The following is a 22,665-nucleotide window of genomic DNA, read 5'->3' as shown; positions in this document are numbered from 1 at the left end:
GGAAGCATTGTGCGATTTCAACAATGAAGCAATGAAAAGAAAAACATCAATAACATTGGGAGAAACTGTAAAAAAGTTATTTCAAAGTTTTGAAGGAGTGTGTGCGGCTATGACAGAGTGCAGGAATTGTTTTTGTTGTTTCATGTTAGTGATGAAAGTGAGCTACATCCTAAAATGGACACAAATTGAGTGAGAGCTAAAGGTACATGTTGTGAAGGCGGTCTGCATGTCTCCCTCCTCACATAGAGCAGTGTAAGAGTTGATTGAGAACTGCTTTAGGGTATGAACAACTAGTATATAGAGATACACTTTCAGAAAGGCAGGACTCGTTAAAGGGAAATTAAATAATGAATCCATCGGGCAGCAGAACCCTAAAACAACCGATGTGGGTCAACTTCAATCAAATTGTAGAATTATTGAGGGCGGTCCTCACCTCAGGCAACTGTGGGATCTGAATCAGCCTTTTGAAATACTGCAAGTTACTGGAGCGATAGAACAGACCCTTTAACCTGAAACACAGGAGAGGGGGGGTGTCAGGACAGATTTAACAGCCGAGAGCTCGGTCCTCAAGGTCACGCTGGGTCGCGCGTGGAGAGAAAACCGTGACCGGCGGGGGGGGGTACTTCATACTTCTTAAACTGTTCCTGGAAGCGGTCTCTGTGGCCCTGGAGAGTGTCCGCCGGGAGGCCTGCGCGCACACACACACACACACACACACACACACACACACACACACACACACACACACACACACACACCGCACACACACACACACACACACACACACGACACAAAGGAGTCAGCGCTAGGACACAAAGGCCGGCCAGGTATTGTGTGTGTGTGTGTGTGTATATTTATGCAACGTTTCAGCGCACACGTGGATGGTGGGATTCAGAGCGTGACGGTTTCGGCGCTGGGAGGTGAAAGCCTTCCAATCTCCCAAACAAACCAACAGATGCGTCGTGAAGTGGTGTTCGGGTTGATCGAGGGAGTTCTAGAAGACGGAATTCCCGAGTGGCCCGGAGCCGTCGTCTTCGGGTTCAATTAAACGAGGTCTGAACTTCAACTTGCACCGAAACAAGTTCATTTCAGCATGACCACCCACCTGGTGACTCATTAGCGTTTTTAAACAACCACTCACTACCCAGTGTCCCCCTTTAGCTGCACAGCCTGCATGTGGGGACCAGCTCTGAACAACCATCCCAGTGTGCGGTTTGACTCACAGGAGTGCAGCTTGAACAGCAGCTTGACGGTGTAGTCGTACAGGTGGCTGCTGTCCAGGATGACTTGGATGAGGGGGGCGAGGCGACACTGGCCCGCCGCCGTCACCGACACCGACCGAGACATGTCCAGGGAGCTGAATACTGGGGAGGAGGGAGAAACACATCACACCATCAATGGGCCCATCGGACATCCGCCCACGGATCAGCGAGACAGTCGTGCGCGGTCCAGGGTGTTTGATGAAATGATTTAGAACCATGGTGGAAAGAAGATAAATGCTGACTCTCTTATTGGGGGGAAAATTTAAGGTTTTTAATTTAAATTTAAGTTGAGCAGCAACCTGAACACTAATAGGTTTGTCTGACTCTGTCATTACGACCCTCTTTCATGTCCCCGCTCACAAACAACAATAACAAAAAAAAAAACTAAGTCTGGAGAGCCTCTTTGTTCATTGTCGAGGTGTGGTTTCCTGCACAGCTAGAAAACACACACACACACAAACCCCTGGATGATGTGACGCTTTTAAAACATACCGCACCAAAAGAGGAATTTGACGAGGGCTTTGAGTGACGAGGGCTTTGAGTGACACGGGCGTGTGCTTTTATTTAGTAGGATCAAAGGATCAAACACAAAGAAAACACAAGTCATGAGAGGAAAGCTTTTCCTCGACTATGACCCGAGATACGGTTTGTCTACAAAACCTCTAATTACCTTACGTTCGTTTAGGAATGGGAGAAAAGCATCGGAGCGCCTGGTCACATCCCGGCCGTCTATTTTAAGTGCCGTCCATATTTAAAGAGACTTTAACCCAGGCTGGATCACCCAGACAACAGCACGGCCACCAGCCGATTGTCCAACCACCCACAGCTGTCACAGTCTATTTCTGTGCACCATTGCATGCGCTACACCTATCAGTCAGAGCGCGACTTCCTGTACGTCGGCGGCGGCTTCAACCGGTGCGTGCCGCATCATAATCCAGCTCGTGATGAGCACAGCTGGTGGCACGCGGCACAGAGTCGGGCCGGAATAGCTTACCCCCCAGGAAGAGGTTGAGCTCACACTCCAGGTAGTCAAACATCTCCACGGTGAGCTGGAAGCTAAAAGAGCAGGAGACACAGAAAGAGGGAAACACATTTATTAATCCTGTTTGTGTGTATATGCAGGTGTATCAGCAGCAAAGTAAAACAAGACAGGAAAAAGTGAAATGATGCGCCACACACTTCATAACACGATCATGCTAAAATGTGACATTGTATTATTGGGTTTTATAACTTTGACCACATTTTCTAAAATGATGATAATCCGTCCCTGGTGGAAGCGCTCACATCTCATAACCACATTAATAATAATAATAACGAGCCACACTCACAAGTTGTTAACGTCGTTCTCTCCCGCCTCGTCCAGCTGTCGGTTCGACATCTGCAGGTTGCCAGGGAAACGAGGGTTCTGGAGGAGGGGACCACAGTGGGAGGTTCAGTCGTACTAATAACCATCTGAGACAAACACATGACCATTTCCAGGCCCAATCTGATGTTTCTTTCCATTAACAGGCTGTGTACTGTGTACTGTGTACATTTGAGGCACTTGAGTATTTCCATCTCATAACTTATAATTGTGTTTGCCATTGATGAATTTAAGTCTTTCAACTCTGGTTTTGGTCTCTACCACTTTAGCCTCTATATTCAGACAGTGGCTGATGTGTCTGTCTGCTATTTTTTGCTAAGCAGGTCGAGTAACCAGGGGTGAATAAAAAAAGAATCGAAATACGTAGAGTGAAAAAGAGTCAAGGAGAAAAATTACACTAAAACTTGGTGACTAATGTACTTTCCAAAACGTACACTAGGCTCTTGGCCTAGTGTCGTCTTAAAGATTTTCCAAGGCTGAATATTTTGGGAATTTTCTCAGACATTCTCTATCAGGCAAAAGGTAAACCAAAACGTTTAATGTCTCTTTCAATCAGAGCTTGTCAGTGGTAGAAAACAAGAACTTTGAATGTACAAAAGCCCAGACGAGTTGCCCCGAGCGAATAAATTGCTCATAAATGATTCACCTCAGACACAACAACATCAAAATTAGGGATGAAACTGCAGCACTGAACTGTTTAATTATTAATGGGGTTTAATGGTGCACACGTCACACTACTCTTTTGTATTCTAATGTTAATGTCGAGGCAAACTGCCCTCTGAAACCACCCACGACACCCCCCAGAGATCGCATCCTTTACCGCTGTGCACGGCTGTGCCATAAAAAGGCGACATTACGGCTTCAGGAGAGGCCATTAGTGTGAAAAGCAGAACTTTCTATGTAGCTGGCCTCCGGCGGAGACACGCTGGCACTAAAACCAGAGTCTGAGACAAAGATAATGAGTGATGAGGGAGACTGGGGCAGGATTATATAGGCCAGGACAACTCACTTTGATGTGGAACTCCATTTTGGTGATGAGCAGCTTGAGATAGATGCTGCACAGCTTCCCGTAGCCTTCACTCAGGTGACCCTAGGGAGCGCGGGGGGGGGGGGGGGGACATTAGAGAAGGAGGAGGAAAAACACCAGTCTCACAGTGGAAAACATATTCTTTTCTCCTTCTGGAGGACTTTGCTGGTTATAGAAAAAAAAAAAAAAAAAAGCTAATCGATTGGTGTTTTGAGGAAATTCGTTGAGGCACTTTGGCTGAAGGCTGCATGAAAAAAACATGAAAGAGCCATTTCAATTTCAAGCTCCGGGGCTGAATCGTCTCACAGCAGTCAGCAGCCAGAATAGAAATGCCCCCGGACCAAAAGCGTGGACAAAGGGACAAAGTTAAATGAGAGTAGTTTTGTGGCCAATTGCTTCTCGCTTCCTTTTTCCTGGAGCCTGGGTGTGCAGGTTGTGATGACACAACAGGAAAGAGAGGCCCAAACCCCCCCCCCCCCCCCCCCCCCCCCGGTCACAGGGACCAAACTTCCTGTATGCTCCTGCATAGCGGATTTTATCAACAAAAACTGAGGCTGGATGTCGCACTCATGGACACGCTGCTGTCACACTTTCAGAATAATGCGTTTCCAGGTCGGGATTTAGAAAAGTGTTTTTTGACTTTTCAGCCTCTGCCAGATCCACTCGGGCAGCACCAGGTTCTTCTTGTGACCGCAGAGACATAATAATCAATGTCTTTCCTTACCCACATCCTGCTCATATCCGTTAAGTCTGCCTTGTTCCTCATGGAGTCCTTTATCACCTGAGAGGGGGGGGGGGGGGGGGGACAGAGTTAATAAAGCAGGACTCGCAGGGTACAGATAGGAGACCACGTGTGTGTTTCACAGGAGGACGTGTCAAATGTCCTTGTCCCCACGTACGTTCGGGTGTCCGTCTCGCAGCAGCTTGTGGAAGACGTGGCAGAACTTCCAGCAGAGCACCGCGTTGCTGGAGAGGGGAAGCCGGTTGATCGCCGCCCAGAAAGTGTGGCCGCCCTTCTCGTGATGGGTGCCCAAGATGCAGGGTGCAGGGGGGCGGTCAAGGATCACTGGGTGGTTACAGTGCAATGACACTTTCTGTGTGTGCGCGACCCGTCTGCAGCGTTGTTTTATATCAAGATACACTTAAAACTCCTCCCTTCTATTTGTATTTTAAAAATGCTTTCATTATCAGATAAATCAGATTTTTACTGGACAAAGACAGTGATTATCTTTTTACTGTGTCGACAGTGCAGACAAACAAGCTGGTGATGATGTGCACATTACATCTTGATTGCACTGAAGATGGAATTTTGAAAAGTCACATTGCATGTTATTTCCTTGTTTTATCTCATCTTATTATGGAAACGTTTAAAAACAAAGATAATGATAAATCATGTAGGCATATCAAATTTAGTTCTTCCTGACACACATATCTGAACCAGCTCATCAGGATAAAGGCACCGTCTCCTCTCACACACAAACACACACACACACACACACACACACACACTATGAGGATATTCCTGGCATGCTTCTCTTTGACAGCCACCTCCTGTGTGTTGATGGCCTTGTTGATGCTGACAGCCTGAGAAGAGGAGGAGAGGACGGGCAGAGGTGAACAGAGGAGACAAAGAGGAAAACAGAAATCAGTTTACAGGAACAAAAAATAAATATTCTCAAAATGTTTCATTTTAACGGTTGACGCCCTTCCACTATTGTGAAAGCTGCCCTTTTTTTTCTAACCACATGGGGAACTGAAAGCGGCAGCGTTTCTTTTAGTGGAACCCGATTGACCTATTTTCTGCGGAGTTAGTATTCAAGGCAGCAGCTGAGAGGCTCGAGCTCCTCAAACATCGGTCTCATCAAGCGACATGAGGATTTAGGAATCAGGAACATTTATTGCCCAAATTTGTTAGACATACACGGAATTTAACATAGCGGTTGGTGCATAACATTGAGCCAGTGAGACAATGAACAACAAGACGAATGACATGACATGTTCAATTTCCAATTGTCATTATTCATTCGCTCATCATCATTTCTCTCTTTGCGTGTCTGATTTACGTCACTTCCTTAAATTAGACAGCGGCGACGGGGCGTTGTGAAGTGCATTGTGAGAAATTGTGTTTGTCATTCATCTTAAGCCCTCACACCAAAACGTCCTTATTAAATCATCAACATCAAGAAAGAAGAATATAAATATATATATAAAGGGTGTATATTACAGACAGGAGGCAATGAGACAATCACACTTGAGCCAAAACCCGGCCTTCAGGTTCAGACTCGATGAGACGTGGACGATCAGTGGAGTGCCTGAGGTGCAGAAATCTACTGAGGACTAAAAATGGTTGGCCAGAAAACACTTTTGAGGTATATCTTGCAGACGCACAATTAGACATTTATCAGTGAGTTTTTTTTTTTTAAATAAGAAACTGTCAGTTTTATCATTAAACAAGACTTCCCAGTGAGCACAAGACGTTATTTCAACGTTGAAATATGGTTGAAATCGGGTTGAAATGAGGTCTGAACGTCTAAGACCTCATTTCAACGTCTTTTTAACAAGCGAAAAAGTGCACGAAACATCAACGTGCTAAAAACGGGTAAATTTCTCGATGATGTGTCATGTTGTAACGTAAGGTTGAAAGAGAGACGATAATATCATTAAGATTATCATAATAATGAATGAACTGGTCGGCGAAATTTGGTCTACGCAAAGACGTGATTTCAACGCATTTAAGATTTTTCTTAAAACGTCATGAATATGGAAATACAGAGTGTGAGTCTGTTAGGCCGCCACCCCGGCTCGGGAGAGGAGGCGTAACAATATGCTTTAAGGACAAAATAATGCGGGCCGTTTCAAACATTAGTTGTAAACACGTAACTCTGATCACATCTGTAACGCGCATGCGCAAGTTCTTAGACGCTTGCACCGGGTGCAGCGCGAGGTGAAGTGTGTCCGGGAGCAGAGCGACGTGAACGGGCTGATACAACCACGGCTACCGGCCCCAATACTCTGTAAGTACGTGAGTGTTTGAATGAAGCACACCTGGAACTATAACCAGTTATTTTACTTGTGCTGCCCACTCGATACGGGAAAGACTGTTATTTTGGTAAGCTAGTTAGCGTTAGCGCAGATCGTTTGCTAGTTAGCATGCTAGCTCGGAGCATGCTTAAAGCAACATTGTAAAGTATGGTACTGTGTAATATACCTGGAAATGTTACTCCAGAAATGCCATAAATGGTTTATAATGTCATAAGTAAACAATCTATAAATAAGGGTTCTCAAACACCTGCTGCTGTTATAATTATTAAACTTTTTTATTACTGTCATTATAAACCCAAATTACACACTTTTCCTTTTCCCTAAAGTCTTTGTTCTTCCCTCCTCACAGGTTTCCTGTGGATGGAGGTTACATCTGATGGAGTTTGTCCCTGCAGTTGTCCTGCCTTACACCTGGTGTACAACTCTGAATATTTGAATAATTTCTGTTGTAGGAATTGAACGTACTGTACATCTTTAAGTTGTTCTTTCTGTACATACTTACTCCTCCACTGTTCACCCTTAAGTGTTGTCCAGTTGAAGGGAGTTTTATCTGTGCCGATGTGATGGTTTCGGGACAGGATGCTGCATGTTTACAGACTGTAAAGCTCCCTCAGGCTTATTTTTCATTTTGGGTTGAACAAAATAAAATGAATTGAATTGAATTAACTTATTGACTAGAGGAATCTGCAACTGAGGGGTGTTCTGCACATTCTGAATCATTGAAGTGACAATGAGGGAGACGGAGCTGATTTCAGGTATACGATCCGAATTCGAGTGACTCAGAACCAGAACCAGAATCTGAAAATGAAGTGCCAATGATTCAGAAAAATGGTTTACAAACACTAAATTCTAAACTAACTGGTTCATGTTGTTGCTTCACTTATAATTTCATAGTTTATTTTCACAAAATATAATTTATTTTTGTATTCTGTTTTGTATAGGAAAACTGTTTAGTGTTATATTGATATGAATAAATACAAATTAATCAAATTGTGTTGTCCTTGTTAAGGGCTGTTGACATGATTGACAACTTGTCAACAGTTGATTGTGTGTAACTTGTACTTTTCCAGCGAGCAAGTTATCCGTTGAAAAGACGTTTAAAAGACGTCTATGACCCGACGTTGAAAAGACGTTGAAAATTGGTTTAAAAGTGAAAGTTGTTTCAACGTCTATTCGTAGACGTTGAAAAGACGTCTATGTTTAGACCCGTTTTCAACGTGATTTTTAATATCGGTGGTAAACGCACAAATGTGGACGTCATTTCTTTATACACCTATAAAATAATGCTATAGCACAAAGTAGAGGACGACATTTTACCGTATTAAAAATCACGTTGATATGCGGTCTAAATATAGACGTCTTTTCAACGTCTACGAATAGGCGTTGAAACAACTTTCACTTTTAAACCATTTTGCAACGTCTTTTCAACGTCGGGCATAGACGTTGATTCAACGTCTTTTCAACCAAAAAATGTTCACTGGGTTAAAGAGCTAAGCTAGTAGCTCGCAGCTAAGCTAGCAGCTCTGTGCTAACATGTTGATGGGAAGCCGATAGGTTTACCGCATTTGAAGATTTCTTTTTATTATGTTAGCATGGCTAACAGTTGCTTTTTAAATATATTTTTCACAAAGAGTACGGCTGATGCTGATCGGAAGTGATCAGGACCCAGGAGTGCTATGCTAACACCAATTAGCGGTGAGCTCAATATACTGTATATCAAAATACTGTAACCCGACAAGTGTCATTAATTAACAAAGTTAAAAGCAGACATCTCTACAACTACAAAGAATCCCAAACTTTTTTTCTTTGTTTCTCTGATCGTTGTGTAAGGCACCAAAACAGGAAAGCTGTATGATGAAGAAAATATGGAAAAATGCTCTTGCCCCGAATTCCAAGCACACATTATTTGAGAGTTTAAGTCGTTTCAGATGCTTTTCAAAACAAGGTGTTCTGGAGTGACATCTGGCTGACATATCAAGTTGCACAAGAGAGAAAAAATGACAGCTAAAACTTCAGCCAAAAACGCTGAGATAGAATATGAATAAAGCCACTTGACGCGTGTTGTCACCATGGTCTGCGTGGTAATCGTGACCCTTGCGCATGGCATCTTGCGTCAATAGAGGACGTCAGGGCTTCATAATCTCACTTCCCACAGATCCCCCTGAAATCTGCTCCCCCCCCCGCTTCCAGTATGTGAGCTGTCAGGACTAAAAGTCGAGGAGTAGGAGCGAGTCGGTAGGGGAAGAGGAAGAAGAACTCGGACCACAACATCTGCGTCCTTCTGCACGACTTAAATAAGCGACCGGGTGTCACCGACTCTTTTTGAAACCAAAAAACATTCTTAAAATCATAAAAATCACCCAAAAAAAAAATCACAAACTGGGGTTGCAGGAAAACAATCTGTTTCTGATTTATTGCCTGAAAAACAGAAGACAATAGGCCGCATCCTCCTGAATGAACTCGTCACCAGCAAGTTGTCCAACACGAGTCTTGTGTCCCCAGAAATCTAATTTACTACGGAGCCACAGCAGTGTTTCACTGAAGCAAAGTGAGGCCCGGGAGGAGGAATGCGGAGCTGCTGGCTCCTGTTTCAACGTCATCCACACCCGTCTGCGCTCCGCTGGTCATCCTGCCGATGACGAGGAGACCCCGCAGAGTGCGTACATGTGTGTGTGTGTGTGTGTCGTATACATGATGACAACAGACCACGCTTCCCCTCCTGCCCTTAAACATGCACAATGATGATTAGACATCAGCACCGGAGCTACAGGTTCAACACCTTTCTTACTGCATCGGCACATAACCTGAGCTAGTACTCCGGCTGTGAGTGTGACCGTGTGTGTGTGTGTGTGTGTGTGCACGGTAAAGGTCAAACACAGCAGGGCTTAAGCGCTCCCTGTCCCGGCTGTGCACGCTGAAGCAGAAATAAGACCGTACAGCCGGAGCTACGGTCCGTTTCCTCCTATCGAGACCACAAGCTCAGGGTTAAATTGGAGCATCTGGTTTGTGAGGCGTTACACTTCCTGTTTTTTTTTTACCAATATAGAAACTACAGTGTCGATCAAAACAAATCACAAGCAAACATGTACCGGCACTTTCAAACAACAGTGTTGCACTTGGAGAATTATTTACACGGACAACAAGCGACGTTGTCAATTGCGGTTCTGAAAGGATCGGCAAAACAGTGTTGGTTCATTTGGATATGCTGATCTTACCAAGCAAATAAAACAAATCATTTAAAAAGGAAATCTACTGCACATTTTTTAACGGAGTCTTGTTATTGTTACATTTCACTTTTAGTAAGACATGTGCAGAGAGTGGTAGTACAACTATTGGGACATTCTGGCTGTTTCTACCCCCCCAGCCCTGACTCTCTATCAGAGGGTATTTTTGAGGAATATAATTCCCTGTATAGCGCAGCCAAAAAACATTGTTTTTATACCGTGACCGCATCTGTTTTACATTACCATAGAGGGAAATGCCTTTTGTGTATTTTCCTGCCACAGTTATCTTCCTTTGTCGTCGATGCAAAGATCCCGCAGCAACAACAAAAAAAGGACACTAGACGAAAACAAAACGCATCATGTTTGGGATCAGCGGTTGCTTTCTATTGATGTCTCGTTTAACGTGAACCTGATAAAAAAAAAAAATGTTTTAAAAACATTTCAGCTTCTTTTGTATTTCCTCTTACTTACACCCAAATACTCAATGGCTGATTGAGAAAGCACCACATGAGGATGACCCAATTAGCCCACAGTGAGACTTTGTACTCTTGGGGATGAATGAGGGTGCCAGCTGCCTGAGACTCCTGGCATCCACGCCTTGGCGACCTATGAGCGCTGACTGGGCACAGCGGTGGGGAAAGAAACCGCAGGTGAGGAGCTGGTTGGGGGGGAGGGGGGGGGGGGAGGAGGAGCGAAAGCGCCCTGAGGGAGTCCATCTTAAATGGGTGAATGTGCTCAGAAACCTCAACTTCTTCCCTCCTGATAGGACATGCTCGGGCCTCGCCTTGTTTTCAACACTACGTCCATAGTAATGATTCAACCAATTACTCACACAAAAACTCCCCTTTTCTCTCTCTCTCTCCACGGCTTTGGGATCGGACAAAGTGTTATTTGATTCAACGTTGAAAGCACGTCAAGTCGAGCCTGGCCAACCCCAGTCGGCCTCTTCAGTGGAAAGCGGGGCATTGGTATGCTGATCGTAGCCCGGCTGTGTCCACCGCAGCGTCCAGAGAGAGGAAGCACCTTTCTGCCTGCTGAGTGAAACGGGCCTCGCTCCTCGACTCGCGATACCACCACCGTTTCGCAAGGGACGCGTGATTGACGCGTGATCGACGCCATGCCTCGGCAATTCGATTTCCCGGGTTAGGCCCGGAGATCCGTCCCCGCGTCGCGGGCTGAGATAAGACAGCGCTCTTACGCAGGAGGTGGGGGATTTTAGTGCTATAATGATATGACCACCTGGTGTTTGGGGTCTAGGGTGAGGAGGACGCGTGGTAGGCTGCAAATAATTACCAGATTATACATTCTGATTGCTATCTTCTTAGGTGATGATGAAACATGTCGCACACCAATGCAAATATCTATTATGTTTTTGAACTGGAGTTGAAACGATGAGTCCATTGATCAAATAGAGAGTTGACGAAAAATGATAAATATTCAATGGTTCCAACATCTGCAATGTGAAGAGTTTCTGTACGTGTTAGAGTTTAATAGTTGTAAACTCAACGTGTTTTAAATACACTGGTTATTTGAATGTATCGACTGCATCGGGAGAGAAAAAAAGCAAGAAAAAAAAACGAAGCCTTTATTTAGACCGTGGGAACTAAGCAGGTCAGCTGTATTCTCCTTGTATACTTGTAGTTGTAGTTGTAGTTCCGAAAAGCACAGTTTGGCAAAGAAAGGTTCGGCACAGACATTTGAGGATAGGTTCGGCACAGACATTTGAGGATAGAGTTCCTACAAGCTGCAAACACACCAGGAAACATTCCTATTCCCTCTAAATGGAAACCTGCAAGTGTATCCTGTGATCGTAGAGGCCCTGACGGTATTTTTTTGTTCTGCACTTATCCTAATGAAGACTCACAGACTGCATTTTAAAAACTAAATACTTTTACTGTACGCAAGAGTCCTCAACATTACTTGTTATCTTTGAAAACTCTCTAAAAACCAACTGGGGGCCACGACATGCAATTCCTCTCAGGTTTTCGTGACATTCGGCCTTCATCTGTTTATAAATTATTCCGATTCCACTTTTCCATGCAACAGAGGGCTTTTCACACCTTGGTGTGCTTTGAGGGGTAAATATGGATGCCACATCACGGCGGCAGGTGGCAAAGCTGCTGCTGCTGCTGCTGAGACTGGTCCGGCGGCTGCACAGTCAGGAGGGGGTGCGGGTACATGCAGCGAGGGGATGGAGGGAGGAATGAAAAAAAAAAGAGAGAAATATATGCATGGCTGCCTGTCAACCCAGCGGCACGGTGATGCTGAGGTGCAGCGGGGTGGGGGTGCTCGTGAAGGGGAGGAAGGGAACGGGCGCTCAGTCAGACTTCCTGTCTTGGCACACACGGCACTGCCCATTTCCTGCCTGCTGAAAAATGCCCAGCTCCTCCCACCTTCGGTCAACCCAGACTGCGCCTGAGACGAGCCAGTCACCACCCAACCCCCCCCCCCACCCCCACGCGTTTCCTGCCAGACGACCAGGTGTCTTTCAAGGAAAACCCCCGGCTCACAGCAACTCCGTTCACCGTTCTAACACAGGTCGTCAGTCGTCAGTAGAATAGGACTTGCTGAAGCAGTTGCCCAGATATGGGAATGAGGTGAGGTCACTGAAAGATCTCCTCAAAATGAATGGAAATGATCTACAGGGTGGCATTTAAGTGAACTTGGCTAATGGTTGCTATGTCCATGTCTGCAGCGGACGAACCACTCAAAAGTAACACAAGCATTCATTTGGAGTCGACACACATCCCACATTAACTTTCCTCTTAAATCTTTGGATCTCCCTTATCTCCTAAAGGAAACACGTGTCTCTTTAGCTGCTGAATGCTAAAAAAAATCTATCTCTGGTATTTCTATCGGGTAGTTTCACTCAGAGCTGTTGCCTAATGCTGCACAAAACTGCACCGGTGAAAGCAAAACCACAATATTTAAAAAAAAAAAATTGAAATAAAAAAACGGATGGTAAAATGCAAAAGAGGAGAGGGTGATAATGCAGTATGGGTTCATCAGAAGAGCCACTATTCTGATGCACTGATTACATCTAATTGTTAATACAGAAATAGACAGCAGCATTGATGTTTCTTTATTAGTGCAGTATTCTGTGTTTTACCATACCTGCAGTTTACAGGTTCACAAACGACCCCGTTTGGCCTTTACGGTCAGTGTTGCTTGTGTCTTTGCAGGGGCGCAGGCTAAAAAGGAAGGTTTGACCACGGAAAAGGACAAAAATCCGTGGCCGTTTCATAACATAACAGACAATAAGTGCGTGAAATGGCACTTTTGACAAACGCAAGAAAAAAGAAGAAAAAAAAAAAAGAGAAAAAAAAAATCTGCAACTGAATGGAAATGACTTTTGGGCCCAAACATTTTTCCAAAAGTGACTCCACCCGGTTGCAAAGGTCACTCCTCTGAACAGAGCCTTCTGTGTTGCTTGTTTAAGGACCATTTTACGTGTTGCATCTGACACGAACATCCGCCCTCACGCAACACTCACTCCACACCTCTTGAAAAGCACAGAGGAAAGTGGAAAAGTTGTTCTTTTTTTTTTTTTTTTTTCTTTTTTTCCAGAGAGGCTCATTCTTCTTGTGTTCAGGGGAGCACGCCGGGGTGAAGCAAAAACCACAAAGTCACACAGGTCACGCTGTAACAGCCGGCGAACACATCTGCATCGCAAATCAACAGTGCGGCTGGTGAGCGGCCCGTGAAAACCGGCCCAGCTACGTTGGCACGGAGTCCAGTCGTCTCATCGAGATCACAAAGGTCGACGGGCTGCAATGACTTTTCAACCGTCTGCTATCGGGACAGAACGCACGGGGCATCTTCCACCTCTTTAACAACTGAGGCTTTTTGGTGACGCGGGTTAAGCCCCAGTGGGGATGACACTGTCATTAAAAAGCCCATTAAAAAGATAAAAACATAAGAGCTTCAGGATATTTGCGATGTGGGACCTCAGAGCACCGGGGCTTCTGTTACAGGAGGGGCCGCAGCTGGTACACACACACACACACACACACACACACACAATTAAACCCGCAGGCCAACACCCCCACGGCAGGTTTATGAGCCCCTCCTAACGGGATGGCTTTCTGTAGTCTTGTGTGAAGGAGCCGGTGATGTCATGACGACACATTATGAAAGGAACATCTGTCCCGCCCACTCGCTCGTTACAGCGAGCCACGCATGGACATCAGTCCATGCTTGTAGTATACGTGTGGGGGGGGGTTGCGTTCTCCTGAAGGACTGTATGTGTCGACAGCTCGCGTTGTGATGCGTCCCCCAATTAAATCGCTCCGCGACAGAAAAGCTCCTTCGGCAGAACATTTTTTTTATTTTTTAGAAGCGCCGCAGCCTTTGAGTGGCAGCTGCCAGCTCAATTTGTTCGCCGTGCATCGCTGGAGACGTGACTGAAGAGACGTGTGAGGCAGAAATAGGTGTCAGACAGCTGAGTCCTTTGTACACAAAGTACCAGAATCAAAAATAAGAATAAAGATGTCCGATGCAGACCGTCGTTCATTTGTTTCCTTATTGTAGCCCAAATTATAATAACCTGTGAACTGCCTTCAGAGAGCCCTATTGGATAGAATCAGAAGTATCAGCATCAGCAGTCACTGCAATGACACAATAAAATGACCGTTTATCTGACATCAGAGCAGATATTTCAGCATCATTTCAACATGACACAACTCGTAAAAAAAAAACAATATGCTCTTTTTGTGAAATCTAGTTACTCAAAAATCTCTCTTCCAGCAGTTTGGGAATGTAGAGTCCGCTATGGCTGACGAGTCTTGCACCAACCCGGACGTTTGTTTTTGTGCGACTCGGTCTCACTAAATGCTAAACAGCTCAAAACAATAACAGCAGCATCCAAGCAGAACAGTTTTCCCATAACGTCAAAAAGGTTTGTCTTAAACAAGCTGTCAAGTGCAACCGAACGGAGATCCAGTGGAGGAGATATTCCCCCGTTGCCATGTCTGTGCCCCCCCCCCCCCCAGACTGACTTTGTGTGTGCAGCTGTGATGCATTTCTGTGATCAGAAGGATTTTTCCTGTTCCGCTTATCAAAGGAGAATGACTGGATCCTGACCCTCCTCATACATGTTCTACTGCGCATGTTTACTGTGTCCTTCAATCCAAACTCCTCAGGGCCTTCCTGAGAGGTGGATAATTGAAAAAGAGAGGTCCGGGTGTGCTTTCATCACCCGCCCTCCCCCACACCTACTATACGAGGGCTAAAAGTCCATCCATCCGTCCGTCCGTCAGTCAGTCCATGTGGGCAGTGAAAGGCCAGGCTTGTCGCTGGGGCTTATGGGTACCTGCTCACGCGGGACACGCTGGCCTTCATCGCCTCATTCACAGCAAAGACATATACATACATGTGTGTACGCACACACACAATCTGAAACGGTTAGTTCTCCATACACAGTGTAAACGATCGTTAGTACTGCTTGTGATTTACCATCCGGCTCGACTTTGAATTCACGCCGTGTCCCTTTAAATTTGTGCAACACACGGATAGTGACACAAAGACACACTCTGGTCTTCAAGGTTTGCATCCAACGGGGCATCAATGCAAGCCGTCATTGACATTCACGGCACACGGCGGAGCTTTTTTTTCTCCCCCGACCTGCAGCTGGACACCGAGCCACAGAGGACAGACCTCGGACACGTCTCGGACCCTACAACGGACTCAGTTAAAAGCTGCGTGGATGCAAGTGTCCACAGCACTGGTTCTTTTAATGGCCTTGTTGGACAGTGTTGTTACACGTGCAAGAGGGACATGGCATCTCCACAGATGAAGGTGCATTCAAACGGCTCCTCCATTAATGTGGGACCCCGAGGTGCTTCTTCAAGGACCCCGTTTCACGGCCTCTTCACCACCACAAAAACAAAACAACACACACACAACTGCCCACGAGTGCGCACTACCTGGTACACAACAACCAGCTTGCACGTTATCGCGCAAAAAGCTCGTGTGTGTGTGTGTGTTAGGGGGGGGGGCAACGGGACGTCTCGGTCAACACCTCCTCATAAAAACACGTTTGTTCGTCCTGCCCTTATCCTTCGTTTCAATCAAACTCAACAACAACCAAAAAACTTTTACCACTTACTATTTTACTGAGGTCCATGGTGGTCGCGGGGCGGAGGGATCCTCACGGTGGAGCGGGAGAGGAGACCCGCTGCACCCGGCCGCGGAGGGATCGGAAACGGGAAAGCGATCGAGGCAACAGATGCATTTGGGAGAAGTATGGAGGGGAGGGGGTAAGAGGGAGAGGAGGAGGGGGAGGAAGAGGAGGAGGAGGAGGAGGAGGGGGGGGGGCGTTAGCTCAACATGTGTCCCGATTTGGTATTAAAACGCTCGCCTATCCTTCCTTCTTTCTTTCTTTCTTTCCTTGCGTCCTTCCCTCCCGTCTCCTTTTTGTTTTCTCCTTCCGCTGAGCCCTACTTATCTCCCTTATCGGAAAGGACAACCGGACAGAGGACTACCGGACGCGGGGCTACCGGAGAGCGGACTCCCGCTGATAAGCCGCTCGTTTAGGCTCCACACCGCCCACCCCCACCCGTGCGCATCGGCCCACATGGCGGCTGAGTCCAGAGGATTGTGGGATACCTTTTATTTTGCGCAAACAGCCCGCTCTGCTGTTGGACAATAGTAGCGCGCAGCCCGCAGAGAAGGGGATGTGCTTAGGACCCCGGTGGGGCCCAAGCTAGGGCTCGGGGACCGAAGCGGGGTCCCTGTAAGTGGGGGTGATCTCGGGGAAACAGCTGCATTTCCGATGTGGGCCCCTTTTTATGATCATCATTGTTCTATCTTTTGAGTGGTTCCTCTGACCTGCAGCAGTAGGGGAGGGGGTTGGGGGGGTTCAATAAGTAAGTAATCAAGCAAACATCTTCTGGGAGGTTCCTTGGGGTGGGGATGTAAACAGCCATTCATTAAAGGGCCATTTGCAAGGAAGCCGTCTGCCCCCCCCCCCTGCTCAGTGGGCCATTAAAACACAATTTAAGACGCATATAAGCCGCGGCCACCATTGTTATAAAACACTAAAAGCAAGAATTCAACAGAAATGCTCAACAGTGACAGTAAGCGAAGATTGAACTTTTAGATGTGAATCATCATTGTTTTCATGCGAGTGTGTTTGCAATTAAGCCTTGAAATAAGTTTCATAGAAAAAAGGGAAGGGGGGGGGGGCGCGACTTCAACCATGAGAGCAATTCTAGGTGGCTGATGCCCCCATCTGGTTTCTCTGAGAGTGTCCTCCAGGGTCCGCTTTCCTCAATACAGAGTTGAGCTTGTGTTCACGGTTTGAAGTACGCGGCTGCCACAGAAGACATTCTGACATGCAGGAGGTTCACACGTGCACATAACAACAAGTAATTCATTAATGGCTGAATGTTTCTTGACAAATCATACCTAACTCAGTTAGAGCTTGAGTTCTCTCCTTGCATGTTTGTTTCTAACTTTCATTACAGCTCTTAGAACACTTATTCAGCGATTTGGTTTAATACAGGGTCAGTAAATGTGGACCCAGACAGAAGGGCCCGACGCCTCCTTCGCCTCTAAGAGACACTGTTCTCCTTGTGAAGGGGGGGGGGGGGGGGCTTTTGTAACCATCACCCACATCATCAGTTATTTCTCTTTCCCCTGCAGTATATACGCTGAATGTGCAAAAAGACGTGGATTTGGACGGACAGTTGGGACAAACGCTCACAAGAGCTCAGGGTTGCTGTATCACATGCTCAGTCATGCATATATAGGGGACAAGCTTCAAAATGCTAAAATCTTGCATTTCAGTACAACACCACCACTGATTGCTGCAAACTGACAATGCAAATATAGCACGTAATTTGTGATATGCGGTAGAGCTGCTGCACGGTTTCAAAGGTCATGTATCTGATAAAGTGGCCAGAGTGCATGTTTCAATCAATTGGAAATGTACTGATGTTTAATATACAGAGTAGCAATTCAATACATCATGTGTTAACATTGCGATAGTTTTCGGTGGACTACCCAAACAGAATCCTGCATGTGGAGCTCATCAGAAACAATGTGCCCACAGGTTACATTACTATATCCAGGCCACCGTTTTAAAACAAAGATTCGCTATACAGTACGGGCACATCAGCTGATTGGCAGAGACCGGCCCAGCCACGATAATCAATACGCTACTCATTATACCAACGGGGGCCACACAACATAAACGTCTGACTCCAGACAATGCCGTCCCTTTTCCATCGAGTCTCTTCACTTCCTGGTACGGCGTGGGCCCCTCGTTGGGGGGCCGGAGGGGGGGGGGGGAGGAGATCAGCCTCACAGAACATTTCTCACATACATCAGTCCCACTCGGTCTCTGCGTGGCTTCTCACTCGCCCCAAAACGCCTTCAAAACTTCACATTACGTCATCGCATCATCAGCATCTCCCTATCCACATTTTACAGATTTGGCAGATTATTTTTGGTTCTTTGTGCTTCTTTTAGCTCGCAACAACACACTTTTCCCTTTGTGTTGATTTTTTGTATGTTTGTATGTTGTATTGACTTGTAACAACAGTGTTACGTTGGGATGATTAGTACGAAGGAGTATTATGATCGTATCGTTTTTATGGGAACCCCTGTTGTACAAATGAAAGGTTCTAAACCAGTCATTTAAAACGTTTTACGTTACATCATTGAAAAAAACTGATTGAGAGTCATTTTGATTACCTTTTTGATTATATAGTGTTTGCAATGTTTTCCACTTGTATCACCCAGCCTGAATAGCATAATAGTATAGTATAGCATAGCATAGCAGCATAATAATAAATAATATACTGTTGCGTGGGTTAGGACTGTCTTTCATTTGATGACTATTTAAAATGAGGCCTCTCACATTGAGTGAGGCTAATTTGCATACCACGCGCTTACAGCAATGACGTGGGCTTCAGACTGACTTTTGACCTTTGCTGCGCGTGAATCAAAAAGCGTCACTCCATCTCCGTCCCTCTGCCTTTCCGTTTTGCCGTGCCGTGAAACACAGACGAGGACTCCCAAACAATCTGAGAACCAAAGCCATTGTTAATGCCGCCAGGAACTCATGGGTGCACTTTGTTCCACTTACTGACCTGTCACTCATGTCCAGCTCTGTTATTCTACAGCCAGTCAGTCAGTGCAACGAGGCCACAAACCCGCCGCCTGCTGTTTCTGCTGCCTCGGTGCTTTTAATGGTCTCGCTCTCATGCCTGTATGTGTGTGTGTGTGTGTGTGTGTGTGTGCGTGTGCGTGTGTGTGTGCTGCATGCACGCAGATATCCCGTCCATGACTTCCCTGCATTCTGGAATGCAGGATGTGAAAAGGGGACCGAAGGAAGACTCAAGACAATGAGCAAATGGCGGGAAAAACGACACGGCAAAGACAAGCCCGAGAGAGGGACTGATTTGATATTTCTCGTCCACGTCGGCCCTGCTGAGTCTTGCTTGTGCCCAGTGGCCCCACTCCTCCCCTGAATTCCACAGCTATCAGGGTCCATTAATGCATGTCCACACATACTGTACACCAGGAATACATCTGCAGCTTACTAGGAGCTATGTGGAGAGGTTTTAATAACGGATTAGAAATATGTTCATTGACCGAAGATTGATAAATGGTCAAGATATAAAGCTAAAAGTAAGTAAACAGTTTAAAAAGAAACTGATGATATTCTGATGATCAGAAAAACAGATGCGACCTTGACCACACGGACCGTTGAGCTATAGATGAGATAGGAGCATGTTTTGTCGCGACACCGTTATGTAACATTGGATGTGGTGACACTAAAGGGCTCTCGCTGTCCAAGCTGAGGAACTGGTGCCCCAGACGTTTTCCATAAGCCCTCATCACGGTTCATACGTGTGCACAGATTACCACCTCCACCCGCTTCCAAAAGGGAAAAACCCCTCCTGGCCACTGGCAGCTCTGAGGAGGCATCTGTGACATTTCGAGGCCTTTCTGTAAAGCTTATTCCACTTTGGTGTTTAGAACCAACTTGTCATTTACTTTTTGGTTTATTTTCTGCTATTGAGGACACAATAGAAAAACCCAAAACATCCCATTAAGTTTGCTCGAGGCAAACCAAAGATTAAATCTCCCCTAAACTCGGAATTAAAGAGTCAGCTGCTATTACGAGGCAAAACATGTCATTAAAAACAAGCGCTGTGTGCTATCCTCCGGCCCTGTTTTTTTTTTATAACCCTTGTGTGGACAGTACGACAGAGAGGATTTTGAACACGCCCTGGTTGTTTACCCGACTCAACGGAGAGACAGACGAGCGCTTCTCAGAATATGTGTTTCACTCTACTTCGGCCTACATTGGTCTTCAGCGCATATGGGCATGCCACTGCAGGCAACTGGAGAGTCTCGATTATCGAGGGCAACAAATTACAACAACGATGAAAAAAAACGTTTCGGAGGTTGCTGCGTGGAGGAACTTCCTTCTTAATATGGGCTCATTGATAGGAGCTTTTAGCATTTACTTTGCTTTGCATCTGAAAGCAGGACAGGAGGTGAAAAGCAGCCACCCAGCAGATTCACGCAGCTTTAGAGCGCAACAGATCAGATGAGATTATCTCTTGCTGATCCCCTGAAAAGTAGACAGCAGATTCATTGATTCCTGCATGGCTGTGGATCCCCAAGTCAAAAATCAACCTCACGGGAAAATAAAGTATAACAAATAAATCAACAAAAATCCTGGTCAGTGACTCGATGACATGCCCCGGCATTACAGAATTGGCACCGTTGGTATCAACAAAAAACAGGGTGGACGTGTTTGAGCGTTGATTTGTAGCTTTACAACGTTAGCAGTGAACTGATCAACGAGCTTCATTTAAAAAAAAATAACAGCTCAATTCCTGCTCATTTCCCACGGATTACGCTGTGACCCTGGAGACCACACTGCCTTGACACACTTCCAGGGGGGGGGGGGTGTGATCTCAGGAGCATGGCGGTGACCCAGTGACCATGCTCGGGACACTTAAAGCCATGCACGCGTCCCGTCGGCCTCTAATCCCCGGTGCTAATGTCCCAGATGGGACGGCGGCGAGGGGACCGAGGGAAGGGACGGAAAACTCTCGTGCAAAACGACCCGGACGCGGAGTCGACAAATACAGAAGTGTCCAGCTTCAGCAGCCCACTGTAACACGGGAGAAGAAGCCACTTTGTGGCAGTTAGTGCCGTCCTGTCTTGATCTGACCTACTTTCCGCCCCCTTTCCCTCCCTTGTGCGTGGTCTGGGGGGGAAGAAGGAAGGGGGAGACCACCAGGGCAGGAAGCAGCAGCCTCCACAGCCTGACCACAGCCTACATACATACATGCATACATACCAACATACAAACAGTACGCTCACTTGGAAAGCACTAGACAGGCGTTCAACATTCATCAGAGGCCGTGAGAGAAAGATCAAAATAAACAAAGAGAAATCACTGCATGCATCCAATTTGGATCTCATCGTCCCATCTTCTTCTCCTGCCTCGAGGGCCTCCTGAGGGCACTGACAGCCTGTCATACACGTGTCTCCACACAGCTCCACTCCGCTCTGTGCAGCAGATGAGGCTCAGTTATCTCAATTCAAAAAAAGGGCCTTTGACCTACATTCCAACAGCCCTTCGTGTTGTGCGGTTCGTATCTCTGGCTGATCACAAGGAGAGCGACACACTGAACGCGTCCCATCATCTGGTGATCGTCAACGAAGGGAACAGTGAGGAATCCAGAAGCGCTTCCTAACAATGCGTGGTTCCCTTCATAGTTCCCGAGCTCCTGTGTCCACGTCAAACACCTCCCAGTGGACGCGGTTTAATTTACGGGGTGAAGGCGAGTATCCCCAGACCAACGCGAGCCGGGATCCTCATCCCACGCCAAACATATCAAAGGAAATCCCGATGCGACCGTACCTGCCCTCTCTCGAAGGTCTCCTTCTCCAGCTCCAGGCTGTTGGCCGCTCCGGTAGTCCGTCGGATCACTTTGGGGATCGCGTTGGGTACTTGCTGCATGGAGCTCTTAACTCGATCCATTGTCGCGTTTTTTTCTTCCCCCAACAGCAGCAGCGGAAAACAAAAAAAAAACACAAGTTTCAGCCGATAAACGGACTGGACTTTAATACAAAACAATAAATGAGAAATAAACGCCGTGCTAACTATGGCGGGCAGCAGTCCACGCCGCGCCGGACTCGTCGCCCCGTCGGGTCATCTGTCCTCTCTGATGACAGGAGCGGTCCGAACGGCACGAGCGTGAAACGAGCCCTGGCTGGAGGGAGACGGCACTTCCGCTTTTCAAAATAAAGCTCCCTGACGGTTAACGGTCTGCAACTATTCATTGTTTGTCTATAAACGTGGGAAAAAATGCCTTGTTGAAATAATTATCTTTAGAGAACGTGAAAACGTGTCTTTCTAACACTCGGTTTTTCAGGAACCTGCACAACAAACACGACGCCCGTGGAAAGTTCTGACCAACAAAAAAAACGTACAAGCTTCAGCTGAAAGGTATGAGTGTTCAGATGCATGCTGATGATCGTTACTGGTTTTGGGATATTTTCTCTGCAAACTGCCACTGACTCCTCCCAATGTTGTCCGCCCACTCCATCAATAATGAATTGCCCCAGAAACAACAAATTGGCTGTGAAAATTGCTGGAAAAACCTGCAACAATCAGCATTGGGTGAGCAGTGATAGTAGCTTATCAAGTATTGATTGCTATATGAAAGTAATATTTTTTACAAAGGCCTGCAGTTCTTCCACTGTAGACCACAT

The 22,665-nt window shown here is 46.3% G+C and overlaps 1 protein-coding gene across 2 annotated transcripts in view; it reads right to left on the bottom strand.

The window, feature by feature from the left end:
• The window catches only part of hip1 (huntingtin interacting protein 1), a 34,440-nt gene extending 12,267 nt beyond the window's left edge, over positions 1-22,173 (bottom strand). The window contains exons 1-10 of one of the 2 annotated variants that reach the window (XM_037460432.2): positions 21,812-22,173; positions 5,173-5,236; positions 4,552-4,694; positions 4,377-4,433; positions 3,635-3,715; positions 2,591-2,667; positions 2,257-2,318; positions 1,224-1,364; positions 631-688; positions 434-509 (exon numbers count right to left, since the gene is read on the bottom strand). In XM_037460432.2, the coding sequence (XP_037316329.2) occupies positions 434-509; positions 631-688; positions 1,224-1,364; positions 2,257-2,318; positions 2,591-2,667; positions 3,635-3,715; positions 4,377-4,433; positions 4,552-4,694; positions 5,173-5,236; positions 21,812-21,931 (879 nt within the window). In that variant the 5' untranslated portion in view covers positions 21,932-22,173. Of the gene's footprint in view, positions 1-433; positions 510-630; positions 689-1,223; positions 1,365-2,256; positions 2,319-2,590; positions 2,668-3,634; positions 3,716-4,376; positions 4,434-4,551; positions 4,695-5,172; positions 5,237-16,024; positions 16,525-21,811 lie in introns of those variants that run through there. The other variant, XM_062561118.1, reaches the window with a different exon arrangement.
• Positions 22,174-22,665: the final 492 nt, after the last annotated feature.

Source organism: Pungitius pungitius, chromosome 3, assembly GCF_949316345.1.
Source record: "Pungitius pungitius chromosome 3, fPunPun2.1, whole genome shotgun sequence".
Taxonomy (NCBI): Eukaryota; Metazoa; Chordata; class Actinopteri; order Perciformes; family Gasterosteidae; genus Pungitius; species Pungitius pungitius.
Note: the sequence above shows the minus strand (reverse complement) of the source record. Positions and strands in the feature narration are given on the sequence as shown.